Raw genomic sequence first — 26937 nt, forward strand, 5'->3', positions numbered from 1 at the left:
TTGACAAAAACTATAGAATTTAAGTAGTTTCTATTTAGTAATAATTTTTTGTTTTCTACAATTACACAGCCCCACAAGCTTCCCACGTTAAACATTTATCTTGTGTAAATAAAGGTCACTCTAATTACGATATTACATTTTGTTATTTTCCACTGGTGAAAACGCTTTGTAAATACGGTAATGCACATTTGTTATGTAGAAAAAATAGAGGAAGAAAGCAAAAAGGAACCTCAACCCACACCAGAAACTCCTGAAAAAGAAACTGAAAAAATCACTGCTACATCTCACCACGTGGAAGGCAAGAAAGAGAAGCCATCGCCTACACCTGAGCATCGTCGAAGAAAGGAACATTCCCTCAAAATTAAGATCCCTGGAGAGCGAGAGGAGACGAGGAAACGTCGACATTCTAGTCACAGGAGAAGTAGAGAGGAAATGACTGAGGTATAATGACAATCTGCAAATTCTCCTTACCCTGCTCTATACAATTCCTTAAGTACTTGTTGGGAGAGATTGTTATAAAATCATTGCAATTTTTTGGGTGATCATTTCCTTATTTCTCACATTCTTTTACCATGAACATGTATTGATGCTGTTAAGAGAAATTTGATCTCAATCATTCTTGTAGCTTGAAAAAACAAGTTTAAAATCTGTAAATTGATGGCATTGTTTTTTTAAGGATTTCAGTAGCAAAAAATCGAAAGAACATGACAAATCATTCTCAAATGTACACACAAAGGAAGAAAAGAGGAAAAAGGTTCCAGAACATAGAGGCTTCAAGATACCCAAAAAGGTAATATTTATGTGTCAAATATAATTATTAATTTTTGTCTCTGCTTTATAAACACTCCAAGTGTGACCTTTCACGCGATTTTAGGGCTTAAGGATTAAGGCGTGAAACGTGACTTTTTTTTTCTATTCACGGTGCATGAATTGCGAATTTCACTCCGTGAAAATATAATTTCACTCTGTGTTCACGCCAGGAGTGAAATATTTCACGGCAGGCGTGAATTCGTTTGAGAAACGTGAATTATTTTTCTCGCACCGTGCAATCATCAGCAGAGAAACACGCCGTGAAATTGTTGAACCTGAGACTTGTCGTGAAACCAGTCGCATGATTACTCATTTCAAAATCTCAATAGCGAAGTGGGCGAATTAGACGTGACCAAGACTCAGACAAGCAAACCGAAATGGCGCATGATTTTCCTAAAACACTTTCTAAAGCAGCTGGTTTCCTAAAACACTTTTATAAATCGAAAACTTCGCCTAGATTCCTTCTATTTATCTCAGAACACGCTGATGTGTTTTCATTTGCATTCTATTTTTAGACCTCACGCGCTTCGCTCGACAGAAGTTATCAGTGCACGCTGAGTTCAAAACAAGTATTTCAAAAAGAGTTCACGCGATGGTATAAATCTAGCGGATGAATTTAATTCGATAAAACAAAGTACTTCACACCCGGCTTCACATGTCCCAGCTGATTAGTGTTTTTTATTTTGTACGTAAATTTGTTATAGTTAACTTAGAAAATTTCACATTTACTCCAATCCTGTGTGCGTGAAATGACCGTATCAAAAATTTGCATAAACTGAATATTGTCTATCTGTCACACAACTTATACTTGTCAAAAAACCTGCCTGATTACATGTTAAACTAATACAAGCTATTTTGATTGAAATAGCCTCTGGATAAAAAAAAAACCCTCAAAGTCTGACGAAAAAAGTAAGGAAATGTTATGACCAGCTCTTCTTAATAATAAGAAACTACAAAACGAGACAATAATTTTGTGTGTTGGCACTGCGGGGTCTAGTAAGATCGACACGGCCAGATCTTAATCTCTGTAGTTAAAAAGTTTTGAAAACGTTTTTCACTCCTTTGACCAAAAGCTTCAAAGGATGAAAACTTCAATGGTCTATTTGAGAAGAATGAACCGTGGCAATAGCTTGAAAACCGGGGCAACCAATTTTATACGAGATCAAGTCATGGTTTATTTACCCGCGGTGCCGCCGTCTTTGAACTCCAGTATTTTAGCGATTTCGTTTCATACGAAAATTGTACATGTATGCAGATGAAAGTAAATGCTGCATCTGTCGTGCAAAGGTAAGACTTTCGTGGGCAACCTACATGTAACAACATGTTTTTGATATTTTTTAATCCGTGCTTCCGAAACATAGGAAAACAAACAAATCAATTTTTGAGATAACAGTACTTAAATTACGTTTCATGAATGAAAGACCACTCTGACTATCTAGTATAAACGCTGTTGTTTAGAAGACACAGGCAATAACGCATGGTTCTTTATTTCTTAGCATTTGATATTTAGAACCGATAACAGCGATTTCATTTACTTTCAGTGCTCAGAGCGGTCATTTGCATGTTATTTTTAGTTAACAGATGCTAGATTTACAGATAGCGTGATCTTTTTAATTCAGAGTGATCATGCTTGTTATTATAAGGCGTGAAAATAAACTTTTTACGCCGTGAATTTGCTCCGGCCAGAGATTTCGTGTAATGTTTCACGGTTGCCGTGACTTTTTTCACGGCATGCTCACGGTGTGTTGGAGAAATTTCACGCACATTCCAGTCATTTTTTTCGTTTTCTCGGCCCGAACCGTGAAAATAGCCATAGCGTGAAATTTGGATAAGCCCTAAAATCGCGTGAAAGGTCACAAGTGAAGATGTGTACATTATCTCCAGTGCCTAAAGGTTACTGATTACCTTTCCTAGCGCATCATTTTCGGTGAAACCACAGCTAACTACATGTATAGATCTCTGAAAAGGTAATGAAATACATGTAAAGAATCCAAATATATTTACATTTTAGTAGAAACTCAGCTGTGTTCTATTGGAAATCCGCGAATCTGATTGGTTCTCCCACTGTTTTCTATTTGCCGATAGAAAACAGTCGCGCACGCGCGTAGCTCTTTTAGCGGTAAATTTTCTTGATTTTTGTCTTCAAAGTGCACAATATTGATGGTTTTGGACTGCAATCCTTTAGAGTTTCTACTAAAACAATAAGACTACTCGCCCTCGTTTTCTATGAGTGATAGTCAACTCTGCTGCACCTTGTTGACTATTTGCTCATAAAAAACTTGGGCTCGTAGTCTTGTTAATAAGTTCTAAATTTATTTGTGGCTTCAGTCAGCATGTGTGAGCCTTCAAACTTGAAACCGTTGATGAAACCCTTGTATTATTGCTGACATAATTTTTTTTTTTTTTTTTTACTGTCTACAGGTGAGAACAACACCCACTCCAGCATCGTACCTGAACCATCCCACCCAACCCAAGTGTATTACATCAGGGTGTTCCATGCTTGCCGACCGTCACTCAGTCTACTGTAGTCCAGAGTGTATTCAAAGGTACAGTGGATATTTACTTCATTTCTGGCTGGACTTAACACTAAAAAGCTAGAACTACTTTTTATAGCACAGTAAACAGTACCACATGAAAGAACTGCTTAGTAGCTTTCATTTGAATGGTCGCACACTAGGGTTTTTTTGACAGACTTTTATAAGTTGGAACCACTTTGTACAGCACAATAAACAGTACCACATGAAAGTACTGGTCAGTAGTATGGTCACATACTAGGGTTTTAGCCACAGACGTAAACCTTAAACCACCTTCTAACATAGCAAACAGTACCACATGAAAGTACTGCGCAGTAGCTTTTTTATAAATAGTCACGCACTAGGGTTTCATCGACAGACTTAAAAGTTAGAACCACCTTTTAACTACAGCATAATAAACAGTACCATATCAAAGTAGTACTGCTCATTAGCTTTCGTTTGAATGTTCACTTACAAGTGTTTTAGCCACAGATGTAAAATGTAGAACCATCTAGTACAGCGTAATAAACAGTATCACATGGAAGAACTGCTCAATAGCTTTCATTTCAATGGTCACACACTATTCTAAAAGTTAGAATAACTACAGCATAAACAGTACTAAATGAAAGTAGTACTGCAGTTACATGTATTTGGTAAGACCAAGTTTCACATTTTCACACCATACCAATTTGATGCATGGTTGCTAGCTTTCTGTGAATTAATTTTGTTTTTACCTACAGACATGCAGAGGAATCACTAAAAATCCTTGCAGAGGAGAGGAACAAGAGAATGGGTTTAAAATCCTCAGTATCATCTTCCAAGAATGTTACATCACCGACAGTAAGATTATACTTTCCTTAAATGGACTGAGATTGATTTTTTTGGCAATGATTTCATGCAAGCTTAGCTGGTGGTAATTTGTCCAGCAGTGCCTTGATTCAGTACTTCTTTTCTTTATTAGTTGATGTGACAATCAATAATGCCCTATCATTTTTCTAAGTGCTTACAACTTAAAACAAGCTTGATGACCCCAGTTTCTTATGATCAAAATTGTGATAAGCATAATAAGATACAATATTTGGTGGCAAAGTTCAAAACATTGTACAGAACAGGTTCAGAGCCCACTTTGTTTTTTTTAAATTTAAGGTGGCTCTGCAAGAGGTGCCAGGCTAGGTATTGTCCGTTGACTGACATAGCTTTTAATTTTTATTATGATTCAGTCCAGCCTTCTAGGTCCAGTCCCCTGGAACACGTACCCCACACCAGTCTCCTCTCAGGCAGAATCTGCACTTCCAAAAGAGGGCATAGCAGTCATTGAGAGGTCCACTGGGAGGGTGATTGCGGGCGTGGCTGCACCTACTCAAGAGGAGATTGTTTATTGGCTGGAGGATCATCCTACATTTGAAGTGCTCCGGCCATCAGGTTTGTTTGTCTCTGTGTTAAAGGAGCTATGTCAGGGTATTTTACAGTGTTACTCATTTTTTGATAACCTCAAGATTGTTTTTTTAAACACTAAAAAGAGCTCTTTGAGTAATATTGCAGAGTGCCTGAAAGGCTCCTATGTAAGAAATCTTGGGTGCCACGCTCTTAAATGCTTTCATAATAGCAAAGTTATACAAGTTGTCTGTGGTGCCCAAAATTGCAATGTTTTCAAGTAGTGTTGTCTGTGATGTAGCTCTTAAATCACATTTTTGTTTGTGTTGTTTAAAGGCAGCTGTACCTTTAAACTTAAAACTACCTTAAAACTACACACCACTTTCTGGTGGAACAAATTATAGCCGCTAAATACTTTTATTAACAAAAAGGGATAGTTATTGTAGCTCTCACCTCAAATTGTGTATTGTAAGTATTGTACAGCAAATTTTTGGTGGAGTAAGTTGGATTGTAGAGATGTAAAGAAACCAGAAAACTCAATAATAGTCGTCGTAAAAGAACATTGCTGTCTTTAATGTTTGAGCCACCACACTAACCACAGAAAGTTAAAAAGTACAAATGTAAAGCCTGCTGTGGCCCATCGGGCCGGAGCTTATCCCGGTTTCCGTAGCATTAAGCTACTAGGAGTATTGCTACTCCCCCCTGGATGGGATGCTAGTCCATCACAGGGTTACCCCCCAACAGTAAATTCACCAATACCCATTTGTACACCTGGGTGAAGAGAAGCACTTTGACAGTTAAGTGTCTTGCCCAAGAACACAATGCAGTTCCCCCGCCAGGGCTCGAACCCAAACTGCTTGATCTGGAGTCCGGTGCACCAATCATGAGGCCATTGCGCCTCCCACCACCAGATAAAATTAGTAAGGATAAATTTGATAGTAACAGGTTGTGCTATTTCCAATTTCAGGTGTAAAAGATGAGAAGAAGAAAGAGAAAAAAGAGGATAGTGAAAAGACTGTCAGAGATAACATTAGAAAATCTCTGAAGGAAATCTTGACAACAAGGTACTGTGGGCATCAAAGAAAGCAATGGTGTTTTTTTTAATAAATGTACAAAATTTTCCAACTAGTATTAACAGTAAAAGAAACATCTAATACTAGTTTAAGGCCTGGGACCAGGGAGAAGAAGAATTAACAAGAGGTTACACTCTGACTCTGGCTTCAGTGCTCTTGTATACATGTAACTAGGGCTAAGGCTAGCTAAGGAGATTTTCCAAACACATTTAGGGTGGGTAGCTGTTGCATTAACTTCACTTGCAGTTTTCTCTCTTAAACGGTCCATGAACCCCCATTTTTTTTCGAGATATATAACCAAAAATCTATGAAATCCCCATGACAGCTTTGTTAAGTGATTTTGATGGCTTTTTTGCAGATCAAAGGAGCAACACGATCTAAGCGCAAGTGAAGAAGATATTGACAAGTGCTCTCATAACGTAGAAGGAGAAATGTTCTCTTTCTTTGGAGATACAGGGCACCGCTACAAAAACAAGTACCGCAGTTTGATGTTTAATCTCAAGGACCCAAGAAATAAGGCAAGATGTTGTTTATTTTACACAGATACAGTAAAAACCCCCATATAAGTCCCTAACATTAAAGAACCTGTTAGGCTAAAACTTCATTTTTAAGCACCCTTCACATAAGAACCATTTTAGGCTAAAATTCTAAAACAGGTTCTTATTTTCAAAATAGAAAAAATAATCTTCTCAAAAATATAGAATTAAAAAATCATCTCAAAAATATATTTATAACACAGTCTGTTTTTAAAGAGGAATTTGACATTTTATCATGTTATGTTGTTTTGTATACAAGATTTATTGGGAATTATAGTGAAGGTTACATTATAGGTTTGATTTTAACAAAAGCAGATTTAAATAGTGGTAGTATTTTGCTTACCGAAGCATCCAAGAATACTGTTATTGGACATTAAAGACCAGATCATTTAAAAATTCTACTTTATTTCTTGAACAAAAGTTAAGAACCTAATTAAGAACCTAGTTAGCCTAATTTTACACTAAATACCATTTATATATCCACGAAACCGGATAAAGGTTCAGGAGTGGTCATCATGGATAAGTCTGAATATCTACGCTTGCTATCCGAGGCATCGATCAATGATACAACAAAATTCAGAGCAATTGATCAAGAAAGACCAAAGTCTAGAGGCAGACCGCCCAAATATTATCATCCACTTCTTAAAAAGGAGAAAGACCTGGAATCTACAGTCCGGAGAATTCTACCCAAATTGATTGCGGATTCCGTGCGCCCGACAGGCTCCCGGCTTGCACACTTGTATGGTTTGCCTAAGACCCACAAAGAACGTCTGGCTATGCGCCCCATCTTATCTGCCACACGAACGTACAATTATGGATTGGCGAAATGGCTAGAGGAGAAACTACAACCCCTGTCCTACAACCGGTACACAATAACCGACACCTTTGAGTTTGCAAACGAAATTCGCGAGTTAAAGATCAAAGATGGTGATGTGCTAGTGTCGTATGATGTTTCCTCACTATTTACCAATGTGCCGCTGGAGGAAACCATACAGATACTGGCTGACAAAGCGTTTACAAACAACTGGTTCAATGAAACACACCACTTGAACCTCAGCAGATCGGACCTCGTAGACCTCCTCAGAGCATCCACCAAAGACCAGCTGTTCCAATTCAATGGGCAATTGTATGAACAGACCGATGGCGTCGCCATGGGTTCGCCACTGGGACCACTGTTGGCCAACGTTTTCATGGGCTACATTGAAGAAAGTCTTGAGCGTGAAGATAAAATGCCTTCATTCTACAAGAGATACGTCGACGACACCTTAACCATCATGCCAGACCTAACATCAGCGGCTACATTTCTTCAAGTCCTCAATAATTGCCATCCATCAGTAAATTTCACCATGGAAACAGAGAAAGACCGAGTGCTTCCCTTTCTTGGTATGCAACTGCTGAACAGAGCCCCAAACATCGAGACCAAAGTTTACATAAAACCTACAAACACAGGTCTTTTGCTCCACTATCAGAGCCATGTCGATATTCGATATAAACGAGGGCTCCTGAAAACCATGCTTGATCATGCATATCGATTATCATCGTGTTGGACATATTTTTCCGAAGAATGTGACCGATTGAAAGCACTGTTCTCCCGGCTGAAATATCCGGAACAGCTCATCAATACCACCGTCCGTTGTTTTGTTAGTTCAAAGACCGAAGATCGACAACCAAAACCAGCCACTGGCGAGAATCCAACAGTTCGGATAGTACTACCCTTCAAAGATCAGGATTCTGCAGATTTTGTACGGAAACAACTCAACGACCTAAGCCACAAAACGCGCACAGTCATTCAACCAGTTTTTGTTAGCAACAAAATCGAACAAAAGCTTAAAGTACAAGAGAAGAAACCACCTATTGTAAACCAGCAGTGTGTTGTATATAGATTTCAATGCGACTTGTGTGATGCAAGTTATGTAGGATATACACTGAGGCATTTACATCAGCGCGTGGACGAGCACAAGAACAAAACATCATCTATTGGCAAGCATTATAGAGACAAACACTGTATTGTCCCAAAAGACCTTGACAAACAGTTTCATGTCATCAAGAAGTGCAAGAATAAGTTTGATTGTTTAGTGCATGAAATGCTAGTAATCAGAGAATTGTCACCATCTCTAAATGTCCAATCAGACTCAATCCGAGCCAAACTATTTGCGTGACATTGCATATTTTGTTATGTTAATCTTAAGCGAACTTTTTCTGACAGTTTATTCTTTTCATTTTTGAACTTGAAAATGGTGTCATGACGACTCCGAAACGTCGTTCGTTATTATCGTTTATTTTTACTTGTCTATGTATATCAAAACCCTTGCTTATATAAGAACCTGTTTAGGCTAACTTGAAAAAACCTACAACCCTAGACAGAAGTAGTTAGAATGCTTTTCTTATCTGACACTTAAACCCATCATTGATTAGTTCATTATCGTTTCATTCACTTGTTTGTGCTTACAGGATGAGTTCAGGTTACCCCCCCCCCCCCCTTTCAATGTTGGAAAGTCCCTTGAAGTCCCCTTGATAGTGTTTTACACATACTATATTGGATGTGGCAACATTGTAAGGGGGGAGGGGGGAAATGGAGGTGTAATTGAATATCGTGCCAACAGTTCTGACTATGGTTGTCTGAAAAAACTGGGTGGGGTCTTATTTTTCCATGCTTTTTTTTCATATTGCATGATGCGCAGAATATTATTCGAACACGTAAAATTCAAATACGTAATTTGTCTAATCAATGTTATAAGTATGGGTAAATACTTCGTTTAAACTATAACCATGGGTTATTTTTATTGACACATTTGTAAGAGCTCTTTAAGGTTAATTTCACGTCTATTTAATAGGCACTTCAGGAGCGGTGTACTTGGTTTTTATTCAATTGAAATAAATACTGAATGAAACGCATAGTGCAATAAGACATTGAATTCATAACTGTTTAAATAATGCTCAGTTTTAGAATAATATTAATATCTATAGGAGTCTGGTACTGGGAATTTGGAAAGGGATGGTAAAGAATTGTTTATAATTAACATGGACTACTGCTGCGTTTGTTTGTAAAGAATTGTTTATAATTAACATGGACTACTGCTGCGTTTGTTTGTGTCTGTTAAGATGGCGGATAACGAGAAACATGTTGGAGTACGTGAAGTGCGAATGGTCTACCTTATTACATACAGTAGAGCCGATTTGACAAAAATTCCTACCAGAGAAGCATTTGCCGAGGCTGTTAAAGGCGCATGGGAATCAGCGGTTGGTGTAGCATTAAAGCAGTGGGTCGTTGCGCGTGAAATGCATGCGAACAACGACAGCACTACTGCTAACATATTACATTATCACATGGCTGTGAAATTAGAAAAGCGTGCGAGGTGGCTAAGTGTACGTAACTTTCTTGAAGAAAACAACGGGATAAAGGTTAATTTTAGCGGACATCATAACAGCTACTACAGCGCGTTTAAGTACTCAACCAAGGAGGATAAAGATTGCCTGTATTCCGCAGGTCACCCAGACCTACAGGAATGTAATCCGCCGAAGACGGAAAAAGCAATTGCCGGGAAGAAACGCAAAGCCAGTGGTAAAAACCATGGCGGTGAAAGAAAAAGAAGGAAGCGAGGTCTCTCCACGTATGATGTCGTGCAATTCGTGCAGTCCAAAAATATCACAAGCCGACTTCAATTAATGTCAGTCGCTGCCACACAGAATCGCGAAGGAAAGAAAGATTTAGCGGAGTTCATCTGCAATAGGGGTGGAAAGGTAGTGGACGAGTGCCTAGCAATGGCCCATGAACTAGGCACGGCCGAAGAAAAGTTTAAGAGATCACAAAAAAGTAGAATTCAATTGCTGGAAGAGGCGGCAGAAAAGGATTGCATAGAGGGCTGTAACGGAAAATGGGTACATGCGGCTACACGCCTCCTTGAAAATAATCACATTGAAGTGGGATCGTTTAGCAAAGCTGTTTACACCCTGCTGGAACGTGGAAGAGCTAAATATCGAAATATTTTTATTTATGGAAGATCTAACTGCGGAAAGACCTTCATATTGTCACCTCTGAAGGTTATATACCATTCATTTTGTAATCCTGCTACAGGAACTTTTGCTTGGGTGGGTGCAGAAGAAGCAGACATAATCATTTTAAATGATTTCCGATGGAACCCTTCAATTATTGCCTGGGGTGATATGTTGCAGTTGCTAGAGGGTGATATCACACATTTGCCGGCACCTAAAAACTTCTCTAAGCGAGACATCGAGCTCACTAAGGACACGCCAATTTTCGCTACAGCCGACGCACCAATTGTTTTAATCAAAGGAGGTTGTATCGACCAAGCAAACACCGAAATGATGTCCGTGAGGTGGCGCCATATGCATTTCTGGCGTCAAATCCCAGCAGCTGAGCAACAACAAATTGCTCCATGTGGTCATTGCTTTGCGCAATTAATTATTCAAAACAAAGACTGCTGAAGAACTGCATTGTGTCAAAATCGACATGTCATTGTAAGCTAAGCATAACAGTACACTACAACAGTACACCATTCTAAATCATTCAAAGTAAGCGAATCCAATGGTTTTTCATACATCGAAAGGAGCTTATTACCAGCATGGAATTTCGGGCTGTTCAACATATTTATTTTAAACGGATATTAGCTTCGATTGAAGAAAATAAACACAGTACACCACAAATGCAGGTAAAATTAAAGATTAATTTCCTAATTAGTCTTTAATTACAGCTTTTCGATGGTGTACTGTAAAAATCGATCTAAATTTTGACTTAAACAAAAGATTTATAAAGTGTGAACCTGCCTTAAAATAAAAGTAACTCACGTGCTAAGAAATTTTTCTGAAAAAACTTGAAATCAACTTTTCGTAGGGGATTACGTATGGTGTACTGTGGGGTGTACTGAACTAAGGAAACCAGTTTAAAATTTAACTAGTTTCTTCCGATCAAGAAAATGAAAGACAAAAACATGTAAACATTAAGAGGTTTGCACACATTAACTTTACAATTTTTATTGTGACATTTCCTGAGATAATATGTAAACATACATATCTGTACATTATTAATTCGGTAGTATCTTTATAGCGGTAATCTTAATACTTATTCTATAACCTTTGCTTTGTAAAACGGCTTTTATGCGTGATGCCATACTTTCTATAGTACGATCTATAACAGCAGGATCAACATCTAGTGTTCGGAACACTCTCTCTTGAAACTGTTCGAATGTTTCTGATGTTATGTTTTGTTCAATAGCTTCGTGTTCTAAACTGTCTTTTACAACATTAAAAATATTTTCAATGGGATTTAAATCAGGAGATCGTGCAGGTATCTTTAAAAGTTCACATTCAGTCTCTTCTAAAGCGTTAAGTGCAATTTTCGAAGTCTGCGATGGATCATTATCCATTACAAATGTGCGTTTCCCATCTCTCTTAGGTCCTGCGCGGGCGAAACAGAGATTGAAATGTTCTTTTATAAAATTAGCGAAAAATGTTCCATTCAGTTTCTCATATGATTCTCTAATTATCACGCCTTTCTGATATGCTATGGCAACCATAACGTGCAGTCTTTTTCCTCCTGCTAACTCTTTTGAACCTTTCGCGGTAACCTTGAGACCTTCGTCTTTTCTTCGCCAAACTCGTGCTTTAGGAGCCATTGCACTGCTGAGAGGATTTGTCTTGAATATAAACGACACTCCGTCTAGGAAGAAGCCATTTTCTTCAGTCCAAAAGCCTGCCCTTTCTTTTTTGTAACGATTCATTTTCCTTGCGTATTGAAGTCGACGTTTCCTATCATTTGCTGAAAGGAGGCCCTTCTTTCTCGCTTGACGGTACCGATACCCCATTTCATTCAAGCATCGACTGTAAGTCCGTACACTTGCTGCTTGAAGGCTCAATCTGCTGTAGTCCACAAGTTCCTTTACTGTCATATTACAGTTTTTTTCTCTCAGTTTAACAATATTTCTTCGTAGTATTCGTCTCATTCGCTCTGAGATTAGTTTTGGTCTACCAGTCTTTCTGGATGTTCGCTTAGATGAACTTCGACCGGTAAAGAAATCGGAGCAAATGCGCTTAGCCGATGACTTTGACATTTGACATTTCTGGGCTATTTTAGAGTAGCTGGCTCCAGCTTCTTCTCTTAAATATATGGCTAATGCTCTTTTCTCTGGTGAAACTTTCCCCTTAAACACCATTTTGGTCTAGATTGAAACAATTAGATCTTGCAAATTAAACCAATCTGCTACACTTAAGTAACAATATGTCCCATGTTGTTCGTGCTCAACATATCACGTCGGTTATTTCTGGAAAGATAACATGATGTTTGACGTACATTGTAACGCGTATTCAATAATGTCTTCGATTGTAATCATATTTGTGCGTGTATCTTCGCGAAACGTTTTAAATCGAAAGAGTTCACGTAGTTGTCCTATTTTAGAATACATGACATGGTTGTCCTTTTTATTTTCAGCAGATCGCACGTATACACTGTGTTGAATACCGAATATCAAGCACCTTTTAAAGTATCGACATAACCATTATTAAACAACCACTATGAAAATTCATAGCAAAAAGATAGGGTTAATTAAATACACGTATAGTAAGCATTTTAAACTAAGGGGAAAAGACTCTATTGAGTGATTAACGCTACTTATTAATTTAAAAATATTATAATGATGGATTTATGCGTCACGCAATTTTGTTATTATTTTTCAGCTTCAACCAAATGTTTGGTAAATTCTACATATAAAGGTCATACAATCAATGTGGAAAAGAACAATCCCTAAACATTCTAATGGAAAAATTTCATGAGTCTACGTTAAATAGTTTTTAAGTTATGAACATTTTAATGCAGAGGTTGGTTTTCAGACAACCCTAGACAGAAGTAGTTAGAACGCTTTTCTTATCTGACACTTAAACCCATCATTGATTAGTTCATTATCGTTTCATTCACTTGTTTGTGCTTACAGGATGAGTTCAGGTTACCCCCCCCCCCCCCCCTTTCAATGTTGGAAAGTCCCTTGAAGTCCCCTTGATAGTGTTTTACACATACTATATTGGATGTGGCAACATTGTAAGGGGGGAGGGGGGAAATGGAGGTGTAATTGAATATCGTGCCAACAGTTCTGACTATGGTTGTAGGTTCTTATACACAGGTTTTTGCTGTATTGCATTACAATCTCGTTCCTAGAGCAGGGCTGCAAATAATTTTAAAAAGGACTTACGTCCTACTAAGACATCATCTTAGTCGGACAAAACAAAATTGTGGTTGGACAGATTTTTATTCATCATTGCTGTAAAATGATTTACGATCAAAAAATTCTCCGGACATCATGTCCGACCATACTTGGGATTTCGTTGGACATGAGCAAATTTTGGGCGGCAAATGTCCAATGACCAACTGCAGCCATGGATGCATCAAACTGGTATGGTGTGATAATGTTAAAATTTTAACATTATCACACCATACCAGTTTTTGACCGTTTACACGACAACGAAACCGCATCGTTTTGAAAACGCTCCACTTTTGACAGCGTTTTCAAAACGACCCGGTTACAGTAGTGGTCTCGATCGGTGCCGTGTAAACGAAAGGCGTAACCACATCGCTTTCGATGCGGTTACAAATGAAACCGTGTCCGTGTAAACGTAGCCTGAGACTTGAAAATTGAAATTCTTGACTCAAGACTTGAAACTCACAAATTTGAGAATCCAGTCTTGAGGGTCAAGGGACTGTTAAGCTACTTTTGAGCGATACTGTATCTAAGTGTGCAGGTTGGTATTTAAATCTATGACCATGCATGAAACACCTACAATTCACAGTCAGTGGAAGGATAAACAAAATGCAAAAACTGACATTAGCTTATTAACTTTCAGGTGCTGTTTCGACATGTGTTATCTGGGGAAATAACTGTGGACCGTCTTGTACGCATGACGCCTGAGCAGCTTGCATCACCGGAGCTAGCCACTTGGCGTGAGCAGGAAACCAAACATGTTAGTATTCAATATCCTAAAACTACTTTTATTTTCATATCCACAAAATTGTAATGGTGTCCCCCCAGCAGTTGTCCACTTGCAGAAGGTGTATCCTTCTGGGAGTTGTCCGCTTTAAGAAGGTGAACCTCTCTTAGAGGTGCACCCTCGTGGAACGCATACATTACTATTATGGAAGGTACAGTAAAAACCCGCAAGTATAAACCTAACATGAAATAACTGTTAGACCCCCTTTTTTATAAGAACCTTTTAAGCCTAAAATTTAGAAACAGGTTCTTATTTTTTAAAATTGATTAAAAATGTTTACTTTTGGGAAAATAAGATGAAGTTTCATGTTTTTGGGAAAGTAAGATAAGGATCCTCTTTTAAGATACCTATTGACCTAGGAGCCGTATCACTCCAGTTACATTGTACATGTAAATGCCAAAGTTGAAAATCATAAAGTACTTACCAAGTATTATTGATACCATCACAAAAATAAAAGTACCTATTAAGAATCTAAATAGCCTAAAATTGTGTTACTTTTCCTGTAAGAACCTGTTTAGGCTAACCTGGAAAAATTAGGTTCTTGCTTGTGGGTTTTTTTTTTTTCTGTATTTTCTTCTGGGAGGGGTCCCATTATTTAAGGTGTACCGTAATAGGAGTACCCTTATGGAAGGCGTACATTCCTCAGTGATAAGGGATGCATTGTCCAAGGGCAGACTTTTGAGTATATTACTGTTTTGTTTAGACATTGGAGATGATCAGGATGAATCAAGAGGAAATAAATGCATCAAAAGCACACATCAAGAAAACACACAAGGTGAGGTTTGTCTGTGTTATTCCCCCAAAATCCCCCTAGAACATTCACAGTCCTATTTTTCTTTGAAGACGTAGAGATCGATTGTTGAGTTTGATGTGCTGCCATCTTGGTTCCTTAATTAAGGTGAGTGAAAACTGGGGAGAGTGCAAAAAGCCTGTGGGTAGGGTAGTGGGGTGTTTGTAGCATGTGGGTGGGGGAGTAGATGTGCACCTTCCCATGGGCATTCTGCACTCTCCTCAGTTTTGGCTCACGTTCAGAACCAAGATGACAGCCAGTCTAGCTCAGTGATAGACCTCTACAATGTCAGGGAATGTGAAATTGGACTGTGAACAGTCCAAAATCCCCCCCCCCCCCAAAAAAAAAAAAAAAAAAAAAAAAAACACCCTGCCAGAATCTCACTACCAACTGTTGTCAGGAACCTCTCCATGTGTCCCCTTCCCACGGCCCAAAAAATTATTTGCATCTCCCCGGGACTACCACCCAGGGTTAATGCTTTGTTTCTTAACTCTTGTTTTGTATTGTTGCCAGGGTGAAGTGGAAATAGATGATGATGACTTGAGTACTCTTGAGGTAAGAAAGGAGGAAATCACATCAAAAGACAACACTTTCTACTCAAAAGTTGCCAATTAATTTTGGACACAGTTGCATGCTGTTAATTTAGCATGAGGAAAATTTATAGCTTTGTGGTTGGAGTAGGAAACCCAAAACACCTGGAGATAAGCTCTTTTTTGACTTAAAGAGGCCAGTGTTTTCTCAACTGATCCATTTTTGCAGTCGAAGCTCTCTTTTTACGGACAATCTCGTAAGTGGACCGCTCTACTTATGGCCGCCTTGTTTGAAACCCCGTTTTAACTCCCATACAAACTCTGTATTTTTACATTCTAGTAAGCGGACATTCTCGTAAGCGGCCGCGGACACTTTCAGAGATTACGACTTAGACTTTTTCTTTGTTTTTAAGCTCATGTAAGTGGACACCCCGAAGAAAATCCTGTTAACAGCCTCTGTATCTTGTTTCTGTATCTTGTATCAATCAACTTCGCATCGCTGTTCATCACAATGATTTTACAGACCATATTTCAGTGTTTGTTTTTTCGTCATCCACGTCCGGTTACATTGTTAAATGGGTAAGCTCCCCATAAGCGGTCATCTATCCCCTACGCCTCTAGCCATTCCGTTCTCGTAACGGGCCAGCTCCAGTTACAGACACTTCTTTTCGTGTCCCAAGGGTGCCCATTTACGAGAGCTTCGACTGTATTTTTCTTAAGATTAAAAAGGTTAATCATTTCTGTTCCCCATGATATGTTCAGAACTCTGTCCAGGCCAATGACGAGCTGAAGGTGGAGAAAGGTCTCCCGGATAGCAACACAAGCTCCAGCATCTTACTTCTCGACACCACAGATGAACATCGTATACACTTGTTTGATCTCAACTGCCGCATTTGCACTGGTAAAATGGCACCCCCAGGGGAGCCGCCTAGGAGGGAAACACCCGCTCCTCTTGTTTCTACAACCTCAATGTAAGTTTTGTTAGTTTTAGACAGCAGGGATAAGACATGGGAAGGAAGGGAAGTGGAATAAAAAGCAGGGTTTGTACAGGTCATGAAAAACCTGGAAAGTCATGGAATTTTAGAATTTCATTTTCCGAGCCTGGAAAGTCATGGAATTTAATTTTAGGTCATGGAAAGTCATGGAAGATGATATTCATGGTACAAAATAAATTAGGCAGGTTATTTTTGTGAAGGAAAGAGTAAAAGCATACCCGTAATCAAGATTATTTCTGGAAGTTTCTAAGAAAAATGGTGGAAAACTTTGAAAAGTCATGGAAAAGGTCATGGAAAGTCATGGAATTTCAAATGCTCAAAAGAGTGCATACCCTGAAAAAAGTGGAAATTTTAAAAATCTGTGTTAAAAGAACCCTCCACTGGAATTATTTCAATCTGATCTTCATGCTAGGAGAGCAAAGTCCTTATAAATCTTTTCTGTTGTTAGGGTTTTAGATTGTGGTCGTTGGCTGTATTAATGAGGTGGCTGGATAAGGGGTGTTATTTTAAGTAAATGTATGGGGCATTTTGCTAGGACAAAAAAATAGCCGTAATAACAAGGTGGCTTTATTAACAACGTGGCTGTGAGGCGAGGTTCTTCTGTTTTGGACATTGCAGGACCAGTAAAGTTTTTCTTGAATGGACAAGTGCTTATTGTTCTTATGCTTTTCATCCAATAGTGTGCAAGCTGTAGCTGAGAGTTCCATCCCGTCCCCGACACCCATGGATATTGTCACCTCTGCAAGGTGTGTTTCTTTGCTAAGCTTAAGCTAAAGTGGCTCTCAGACCACTTGTCAAAACTACTAAACATATGACAGTTTTTATAGCTTGAAGCTTTTAGGAATATTGGTACTCCCCAAGCTAAGGATGAGATAGTAGTCCACAGATTGGTACCCCCCCCCCCAACCCAATTTTTGGTAACATGGGGTAGCGTAAGCATGTCTTGATTTCTTGTGTTATAGCTATGAATGCCCCTGATTGCTAGTAACTACAAATAGTGATTCATAAGTCCAGATATACACTTGTAAACATGTTTACAGCAATGATAAAATCTATGTTGTTGTACTTTGTTCTTGGGGATGATTGAGACGGATTGTGAACAGCAACCTTGTCAGATGTATGCTAATTCGGGATGTGCAAATTTTGCCTACAATGTTTATGTGAGCCTCATACAAACTAATGTTTACAACAAAAATGAAATTTAGTTGACAAACCTTTGTCTTCATTATTAGCATTGTGTAAATAATTATTCTTTATCATCAAGTCTCGTTGCGCCAGTAGGCGCATAAGGCCGTAAAAAACAATTATAACGAGTAGAAGCAGCTTGACACTATTCCAAACTGACGTTTAAGATCATCAAGCCTTCCCAAACAAAACAAAGGTGAGGTTAAAAAAATCATAATCCCTTTTATTTTATTTTGCAGTTCACCAGACTCAGGTACAGTGACCCAGCCCCCTGTCTCACCCTCTGTACTCAGCAAGACTCAGAAGAAGATCCCCGCAGTATGGAAAGGCTTTGTGATGATGCAAAGTGTTGCTAAGTTTGGTACCAGTGCTTACCGTGTCTCTGGGTCATGTGACAACTTGCTGCAGTTGTTACCAGACACACTGCATGTACAGGGCAGGATAGCGCATGAGCAAGTGTGGGATTACCTCTTGCAGCTGAAGAACTCCACCTCAAGGGTATGGATTGTTGAATTCTCCCTAACTGATTAGTTTACATTTGCAATATCAGTATTAAGAAGCTGAAGGTTCTTAAAGGCAATAGAGAGCTTACGCTTCGAAGACGGCAACGTCGACGAAAACGTCTGTTGAAAAATGAATTTATATTTTATTTACAAATCTCGCAATTTTCTGGATGTGTTCTGCTTAGTTATCGCTTTAAGAACTTGCTCCCACTTTTTATACAAAGAAGGCTTTCAGCCCCCCCCCCCCCCAAAAAAAAAAAAAAAAATTAATATTAGCCTTCGTGGCGGATGTTGCCCAAAATATGCAGAAGTTGGTCATTTTACGTTGTTGTTCTGCAGAGAACGGCTATGAAATGTACCAAGATTCAAAACGCACGTACAGAGCTATTGTCCTGCTTGATAAATTTTTGGTTTGGTGACGTTTTCTTGCTGTTACCGTCGCAGTTTGCTTAAGCTAATATTTTCCTTTGTCTTGACTTAAAAAAGTGTTGACATATATGAATTTTCTTCCAGGAGGTGTGTGTGATAAGGTACGAGGCATCCTCTGATGACGAGAAGCTGAGCTATGTGTCCCTGTACTCGTACTTCTACAGTCGCAAGCGCTGTGGAGTGGTCAGTAACTGCTACACTGGGGTCAAGGACATGTACCTCGTACCTTTAGCTTCACATCAACCTATACCACCAGAGTTGTTGCCATTTGATGGGCCTGGTAAGCATTTGTATAAAGACTACGAGCCCTCATGTTTTTTTTTTCACTTAACTGTGTGGGGTGGGGATCTATTTTTTTTGAAATGCTACCTCTTCAAATATTAGATTCCTAAATTTGACCCAACAGGTATTTTCAGTGTCTCACTTTCTTCCAGACACAGTGCAACTGATTGATTGTTTCCATTGCTTCCTCCTCAGGGTTAGATGAACCTCGTCCTCATATGCTGCTTGGTGTCATAGTCCGATCCAAGGCTGTTTTTAAACGCCCGCGTGCACTCAGTCAGCGTTCATTGTCACCACCGCCAAAGCGACGAACCAGTTCAGCAAGCATTGAGACCAGCAGCAGTGAGGGAGGTACTGTGGACAGCCCGGCCAGTAAGCGAAGCGTGCTGAGTGAACTTCACGATTCACCACCAGCTGATATTGATGACATTGTGTTCCAGTACAACACCACTCAAGCCAAGATCGCCAGCAAAGAAACGAAAGATTCCCCAGCTAAAGCCTCGCCTGCTTCTGAAACCTCGACACCTTCAATGACGTCTTCCTCTGGAGCCGTCACCTCTCCCTCCGTCTCCACTGACATGTCGTCTGTTGCATCTCTTGAAGCACAGAAAAAGCAGTTATTGGATCTTCAAGAGCGTGCGAGGCAGTACATCTTAGCGCAGACCCAACGGAAAGGAACAGCCTCCGGAAATGAAGAGCCTCAAGGGGTGAGCGAGGACAAAGAGGCCCCAGACACTGCTAACGTAAAGCTAAAGGGAGGGGAGAGTAAAGTGGCTGACGATGATGATGCTCCGTATGATCCAGAGGAAGGGTTAGAGCTTGATCTTAACCCCACCGACCCCACCCCAGCCAAACCTGCAGTACCTGTGACATCTGAAGAGTCTCCTAAACCCTCTAGCTTTCAGATGCTGGTGTCCACTCTTCAGAGGCTTCAAAGTGCTGCTGTTAAAAGTGTAAGCCCCCACCTGGCGGCATTGAGTACAGTGCTACCATTGGGTTCCACTGCTGCATCCAGTGAGACTACTGCTGCAGCCACAGCAAGCACAGCCAGCCAAGCCACCATCTCACCAGGCAACGGCATCCAGTCGGTGGCATCAACTGGCAGTATACTGCAGCCTGTTGTACCAGCCAGTCGTGATTTGCAGTCGGTGTCTTCTCCTAACAATACATCGCAACCAATAGCTTACAGTAGTCACGAACCGCAGTTTTCAAGTATGACTGACAAACGGCCAACGGCATTTGGTTCGTCTGGACACTTACTGCAGCATTCAGGTCCTTCTGACCACCAGGCAGTGTCTGCCAATAGACACATACCGCAGCCGTCACCTGGACACACAGTGCAGCCTTCAGGTGTGGCAAAGCAGCAGCCCATGTCTGTAGGTGGACATACACCACATCCTTCAGGTGCTGCTGGCCGGCAGCCAGTATCGTCAAGTGGGCGTATAATGCAGCCCTCCGGAGTGGCTGACCAGCAACCCATGCCTGTAGGTGGACATACACCACATTCTTCAGGTGCTGCTGGCCGGCAGCCAGTATCGTCAAGTGGGCGTATAATGCAGCCCTCCGGAGTGGCTGACCAGCAACCCATGTCTGTAGGTGGACGCGTAGTGCATAATGACCCTACAGTTGGACGTGGACCACAGTCTTCCAGTTCTCCCGACAGACAGCCTGTGTCAATCGGTTCAACTGTTCGCATGCCGCAGCCTGATGTTTCTACCAGGGGAGGTGTAAAGTCACCCACTTCGCATGTTCATCATCATTCTACCTCCTCTGGCCAAAGCTTTCATTCCAGACCTCCCTCTGATCAAAGACAGCAACTGGTTCCTCATAACAGCGGTCATACCAACAGATGGAACCCATCTGAACCTCCACAAGTTACTCGTCACGTGAACGACGTCACTCAGCAGACAGGACAAGAGTACAGCGGTCTTCGTCCAGAAGAGCGTGCGCGGCTGGCGGCTCATGAATCGCGCATGGAATCACGGGAAAACAGGCGAGTGCCAAGTGAGCACAGAGATGAGCATTACGAGCAAAGAAGAATGGACGACAGGCACAGAGGCGGTTGGTACAACGAGACGCGCTTCCCTCGGGATTCCCGACCTGGTGATTCAAACGAGTCGCGTTTCCCTCGGGATTCCCGAGCCTCCGACTCACGGAGTGACTGGCGACATCAACACAGGCCCGGACGCCAGTGGTACGATGATGAGCAGCGGCGAGACAGGCACGAATATCCGGTAGACGAACGACCAAGATACGAGGAACGCAGAGAAGAGAGAAGATTTAAAGAGCATTGGAGCCGGGATAGATGGAGGCGGTGATCAACACATGTGTTAGACATAGTTCTGTCCAAAGATTTTAGTAGTTAATGATCGTTGATTGAATCTCAGCTAATATCGAATTCTTCCGAAGGCTTCACGAAGTGAACTCAGACCGTCGAGGCCTTGTCACCGAGTGTTTCTCGGAGTTCGGACACGTTTCTGTTAAGTATAGAATTTAACTTCAAGCCGGTTGTATACAAAGCAGTCAAACGTTTTAGAGGAATCATGGTGCTGTAGAATTTTACTAAAGCCGTTTCAATAACGTTTGTTTAACGTAATAAATGGTCTTTTGGCTTAACTGTTTAATAATGATTTCTCATGATTTTCTTCAATCGTTGTACGCGGAAAATAAGGAAGAGAGAACTGGACGCCAGCGCAAAACGGTAGACGTCCGGGGTGGGGACAGGCGCGGGGTGGGGAGCAAGAACAATAACTTTTTCCGAGGTGGAAGAGGAATTATTGGAAGCGACTTATTCATTATTCCTTCACATTTTTCACGACTTATTCATTATTCATTTATTATTCTCTATTGCCTAAATAAATTAAACCTTTTGTATGGGATGGGGGTAGAATTTGATCAACAGTGCCTGAAAAATGCGTTTGCCCTCCTTCGTTATCAGATATTTTTACCCTGCCCCCCTTCGTAAATCCTAATTTTTTTATATGACCCCACTCCCCCAAAAAATGATAACTGTGTGTCAGCTTTAATTGTTTGCAACAAGATAGTTAGTGGGATGGAGTTCATGCTGCCTGAAACATAAAAAAAATAGGGGGGTCCGGGGGCATACTCCTGCGGGAAAATTTTCATTTTTTGAACCCCAGAAATGCTATTTTAGGGATTCTGGTAGAAGTGTTGCACTATTTTAGATGCCCATCATACAATTAATTATTTTGAGTGTCCCACCCTCTGTTTGGCCTGAAGATAAAAGATAAAGTTTGAGCACGGTGAATAACCACTAATCATTATTCCTTTACTGGAAATGACTTTTTCATTATTCCAAGCATTGAACCACAAATATTCCTTATTCATTTTCTGTTTTAGCCCGTTATTCATTATTCATTATTCCTCTTCCACCCCCGAACTTTTTTATGTAGGCTCGATATCCGCCGCTCTGTTGTGTCCAATATTCGAGCCTAGTTTTGCTACCTCCCCGCTCCCAACCGCTTTCTTTAGGCTCGCATTCGGTTTGCTCGCTATTTTTTTTTTCGCGTCCTTTTGTATTAAAAACTAGCGAGGTTGTGAACAGTCTAGAAATGATAGATGTAAAATGAGATTACCCAGGTTGAATGGAAGTAGAAAACTGTAGAATACAAAACATTTTCTCAACATTTTTGTAGCGTAAAAAGCTCGAAGAGGCGTGTGGAAAAGTTGTCGTGCCACTCTGCACTCCCCCCCCCCCCCCTCCCATTCCCAACTACCTCACATGAGGGGACGCAGGCGGTGTCAACTGTAAGTACTTCAGAGAAATGCTAGGATATTATCCTAGCATTCCTAACATACCTCACACCAGGTTTCTTCGCTTAAGCCGCGAAAGGTGTCATAATCTGTTTCGCTGTCAAACACATTATTTAATCTAATGAAGACCACAAAAAGATGATCATAATACCGTCGACTTATAATTTTGTGATGTTGTGATAACAGCGCTCTGTGATTTCGAGTTTTTAAAATGTTGTCGATGTACCTCGGCAAAATCGGAGAAACAAAGAACCAGTTTTAAAGATGATTATTGAAGAAATCGTGAAAATAAACAAGTTTTTAAACTAACAACGAAAATGCACAGCACATTTTATAATACCGGGGAGGCTGTTAATAAAATACAGCCGGACTGCTGTATCGGTACACCTTGTTCGATTTTCCTGATCGAGCCTATAAAAAAAGTATAGAGTTTTCGAACTGACGAGCGCATATTATAGCCGCAAGTAACTTACCAAACTGAATTAGCTGCATAATGAGCGGCCGACAATAATAGATAGGAATTTTCCTATGATTTTTTTTTAAAGGCCAAAGCAGTTTAATTCTTGAACTGCGAGAGTAGCGGCCTTTTGCGTACTAGACTCGTACTGGTAACAGGCCCGTAAAATCACGAAACTGAATCTTAAAGCTGTATCGAAGCAAAGCCTTCAGAAGAAAAACGCATCCAATGGAAAACAATCCTAGATAACGCCGCACTGTTTCCATTTTCAGCATTTTGTACAATGTACAAGTGTTGTGGCAAGTATATGTGTGCAGCCGTCTTCAATAGAAACATGCTCATAAAATTATTTTTTGCAATTGTTCCATGACGCTACACCACCTAACAGACAAAAAAAAAACGTTGCCAGCTAATGATTAGTTACTCTTGATTATGTATTCCATTGGAAAAACAGACTTAAAAGTATATATTGTGGCTCGATGATAAGTATCTCCGTGTTGCGGTCTAAACTATATGACCCACCAGTTGAAGGAAAGAACATTGACACAATTTTAAAGCGGAGAAGTATTAGAATTGCAGGTTACATCGGACTGTATGAGGCGCGCCGCCCGCCAGCTCCGATGGAGAAAATATTTAAAAGCGGTGCAGTAATAGAAATTGAAGGTTACATCGGACTGTATGAGGCGCGCCGCCCGCCAGCTCCGATGGAGAAAATATTTAAAAGCGGTGAAGTATTAAAATTGCAGGTTACATCGGTCTGTATGAGGCGCGCCGCCCGCCAGATCCGATGGAGAAAATATTTTAAAGCGGTTGCAGTATTAGAATTGCAGGTTACATCGGACTGTATGAGGCGCGCCGCCCGCCAGCTCCGATGGAGAAAATATTTTAAAGCGGTTGCAGTATTAGAATTGCAGGCTACATCGGACTGTATGAGGCGCGCCGCCCGCCAGCTCCGATGGAGAAAATATTTTAAAGCGGTTGCAGTATTAGAATTGCAGGTTACATCGGACTGTATGAGGCGCGCCGCCAGCCAGCTCCGATGGAGAAAATATTTTAAAGCGGTTGCAGTATTAGAATTGCAGGTTACATCGGACTGTATGAGGCGCGCCGCCCGCCAGCTCCGATGGAGAAAATGTTTTAAAGCGGTTGCAGTATTAGAATTGCAGGTTACATCGGACTATATGAGGCGCGCCGCCCACCAGCTCCGATGGAGAAAATATTTTAAAGCGGTTGCAGTATTAGAATTGCAGGTTACATCGGACTGTATGAGGCGCGCCGCCCGCCAGCTCCGATGGAGAAAATATTTTAAAGCGGTTGCAGTATTAGAATTGCAGGCTACATCGGACTGTATGAGGCGCGCCGCCCGCCAGCTCCGATGGAGAAAATATTTTAAAGCGGTTGCAGTATTAGAATTGCAGGTTACATCGGACTGTATGAGGCGCGCCGCCCGCCGGCTCCGATGGAGAAAATATTTTAAAGCGGTTGCAGTATTAGAATTGCAGGTTACATCGGACTGTATGAGGCGCGCCGCCCGCCAGCTCCGATGGAGAAAATATTTTAAAGTGGTTGCAGTATTAGAATTGCAGGTTACATCGGACTGTATGAGGCGCGCCGCCCGCCAGCTCCGATGGAGAAAATATTTAATTTTAAAGCGGAGAAGTATTAGAATTGCAGGTTACATCGGATTGTATGAGGCGCGCCGCCCGCCAGCTCCGATGGAGAAAATATTTTAAAGCGGAGAAGTATTAGAATTGCAGGTTACATCGGATTGTATGAGGCGCGCCACCCGCCAGCTCCGATGGAGAAAATAGAATTGAGCAGAATTAGAATTGCAGGTTACATTGCTAATACTCTTGTACTGGGCACTTTTAAAATTAATCTTTACTTCGACGATACGGCTGTATATTTTAGAGAACGAATAGAAAATGAATTTAGCGAAACATAATGTATTGCAAATAAAATGAGCCCGTTCAAATCTGTGTTTTTGTAACAAGAGTCTGACCAAATGTTACAACAAGAAAACAAGATGGAATCTTCAATTTACTGACCATGACCTAAAAATAGTAATGTTTAATGGATTGACTTACCTGGCGACCTCCTTATTAATGATCCATGACGTGATATCCCGGGCCATGATTATATTTAAAGCGTTTCTTGTGTTTGACTGAAAAACTGAACTAAAAAAACATAGTGCTGCAGAACGAGTATCCGTGTAACCGACAATTAATTTTCACGGCACAACTGAAAGGTACGAACCATTTGCAATCTGTCGTAACATATTTAGGATTTTGAACGACTTTCTGCGTGGTAGGCACCAGCGTCACCGCAACTCGCGGCTGCAAACTCACCGTAATTTCACTTTGTAAATCCACATGAATGATCGATAGATAGAACATAGAAACGATCATCTTGCATAAGGCGAAAACAACTTAAATCTTAAAAGGTCGAAACGTTTACGCCACATCAAAGTATCTAGAAATCATTCCTTGCTAGATGAGATTCTTCTGTCTTTCAATTTCCGCCAAAGCAGAATTCGCCGCGAACATTATAATTTATTCTGCCGCCAGAATGGAAATTGATCCATGTAATATAACACAACTGATGAGAAGATAACTCAAATGCTGCTGACAGATTATAACACTTTCGATAACCGCAAACTAATCCTCTTAAGAAATCAGGAACTTACAGTTGACGCCGCTCGCAATGAGGGTTTGAAATTTTCTGTTCCTATTTGACCAACTAGCGGCTACTGGACACGATTGTACCTCACGCCGAGGGTCGATTGGGTAACAAGACCACTTACAACCCTGTTTTGGCGATAAAAGTTTCTTGCATTAAAACGTTTTCTCTTATCCGATCACAGACAACAAAAGCTAACGAAACCGCAATGGTATATACGGGAACAAAACAATTCTGTTTTAGAAGCTTAAGGTATCTTTTTCGAATGTTTCAGAGAAAAAGACACGTGTTCGGTTTATGTTCGTATTCGAGGACCACATCAGCCCTCTGCCAATAAACAAAACATGTTGAGGATGATGAGAATGTTCCCAAAGCAGTAACTCACCGATCAGCCTTGCATTTGGGAAATCGCTTTAAATCGAGTGAGAAGCTGGCAAACAACGAAAAAAAAAAAAACACAACACAGCAATTGCTATCTATCTATTTATTTTTTTTTTTTTTTGGGGGGGGGGGGTGGAAGGGGGAGGTGTCTGAGGGGTTATTTTCGGAATTTTACGGTAGGGGCTAGGGGACATACTTTTCTTCTCTTCTTTATAGTCCAGCACGCGTTTTATTTCTCCTTTTCTCCAATCGTTACGCTTTCCTTTGTATTGCGCTGGTAATCGTGTACATGTGCTAACAAAATGTCTGCGGAGGAGAGAGGAAGTAGAAGGATTTTGCCTTTATTTTAGTGCGAGTAGCTGACAGAGCGTTGCCCGTGAGTGCTTTGAAAGAAAGCACTTGCGCGTGACATCCCGCGAGTACACACTGACGTCACGTGAGGTTCCACGCTGATGACGCGCTCTAGTTATTAATAGCTCAAAAAGCGCACAGGAATTGTTGCAGTGAAACATTTGGTCCCACTTTCATCGTGCTTCAGTTAAAGAATTAAGCTTACTTCTGACTATTTATCAAAGGTAAGTTACGTTTTGTTTTCTTGTGTTAGGCTGAGCAATTGAAGACAATATGGGGAGGC

General features: G+C 40.6%; 4 protein-coding genes across 11 annotated transcripts in view; 3 read left to right on the plus strand and 1 right to left on the minus strand.

Moving 5' to 3' along the window:
• The window catches only part of LOC144666892 (uncharacterized), a 106507-nt gene that overhangs the window by 66330 nt on the left and 13240 nt on the right, over window positions 1–26937 (minus strand). The gene's annotated exons all lie outside the window — the stretch shown is intronic.
• The window catches only part of LOC144666873 (uncharacterized), a 63208-nt gene that overhangs the window by 5412 nt on the left and 30859 nt on the right, over window positions 1–26937 (plus strand). The window contains exons 4-18 of the mRNA XM_078528292.1: window positions 200–441; window positions 677–790; window positions 3232–3356; window positions 4064–4163; window positions 4544–4745; window positions 5665–5761; window positions 6129–6288; window positions 14155–14271; window positions 15002–15073; window positions 15602–15643; window positions 16381–16589; window positions 17294–17359; window positions 18038–18296; window positions 18815–19010; window positions 19208–20608. Of these exons, the coding sequence (XP_078384418.1) occupies window positions 200–441; window positions 677–790; window positions 3232–3356; window positions 4064–4163; window positions 4544–4745; window positions 5665–5761; window positions 6129–6288; window positions 14155–14271; window positions 15002–15073; window positions 15602–15643; window positions 16381–16589; window positions 17294–17359; window positions 18038–18296; window positions 18815–19010; window positions 19208–20608 (3402 nt within the window). The remainder of the gene's footprint in view (window positions 1–199; window positions 442–676; window positions 791–3231; window positions 3357–4063; window positions 4164–4543; window positions 4746–5664; window positions 5762–6128; window positions 6289–14154; window positions 14272–15001; window positions 15074–15601; window positions 15644–16380; window positions 16590–17293; window positions 17360–18037; window positions 18297–18814; window positions 19011–19207; window positions 20609–26937) is intronic.
• Window positions 6795–8607, plus strand: LOC144666901 (uncharacterized). Its single transcript, XM_078528340.1, has one exon. The coding sequence runs from the start codon at window positions 6822–6824 to the stop codon at window positions 8463–8465; it is 1644 nt and encodes a 547-aa protein (XP_078384466.1). The 5' UTR covers window positions 6795–6821; the 3' UTR covers window positions 8466–8607.
• Window positions 26780–26937, plus strand: part of LOC144666872 (uncharacterized) — a 93352-nt gene continuing 93194 nt past the window's right edge. For 6 of the 8 annotated variants that reach the window (XM_078528280.1, XM_078528290.1, XM_078528291.1 and 3 more), the window contains exon 1: window positions 26780–26878. The gene's annotated coding sequence lies outside the window, so the exon portion shown is untranslated. The remainder of the gene's footprint in view (window positions 26879–26937) is intronic. The other 2 variants (XM_078528285.1, XM_078528283.1) reach the window with 2 other exon arrangements.

The sequence above is a fragment of the Oculina patagonica genome, chromosome 9, assembly GCF_052425735.1.
Source record: "Oculina patagonica isolate OP01 chromosome 9, crgOcupat, whole genome shotgun sequence".
Lineage (NCBI taxonomy): Eukaryota > Metazoa > Cnidaria > Anthozoa > Scleractinia > Oculinidae > Oculina > Oculina patagonica.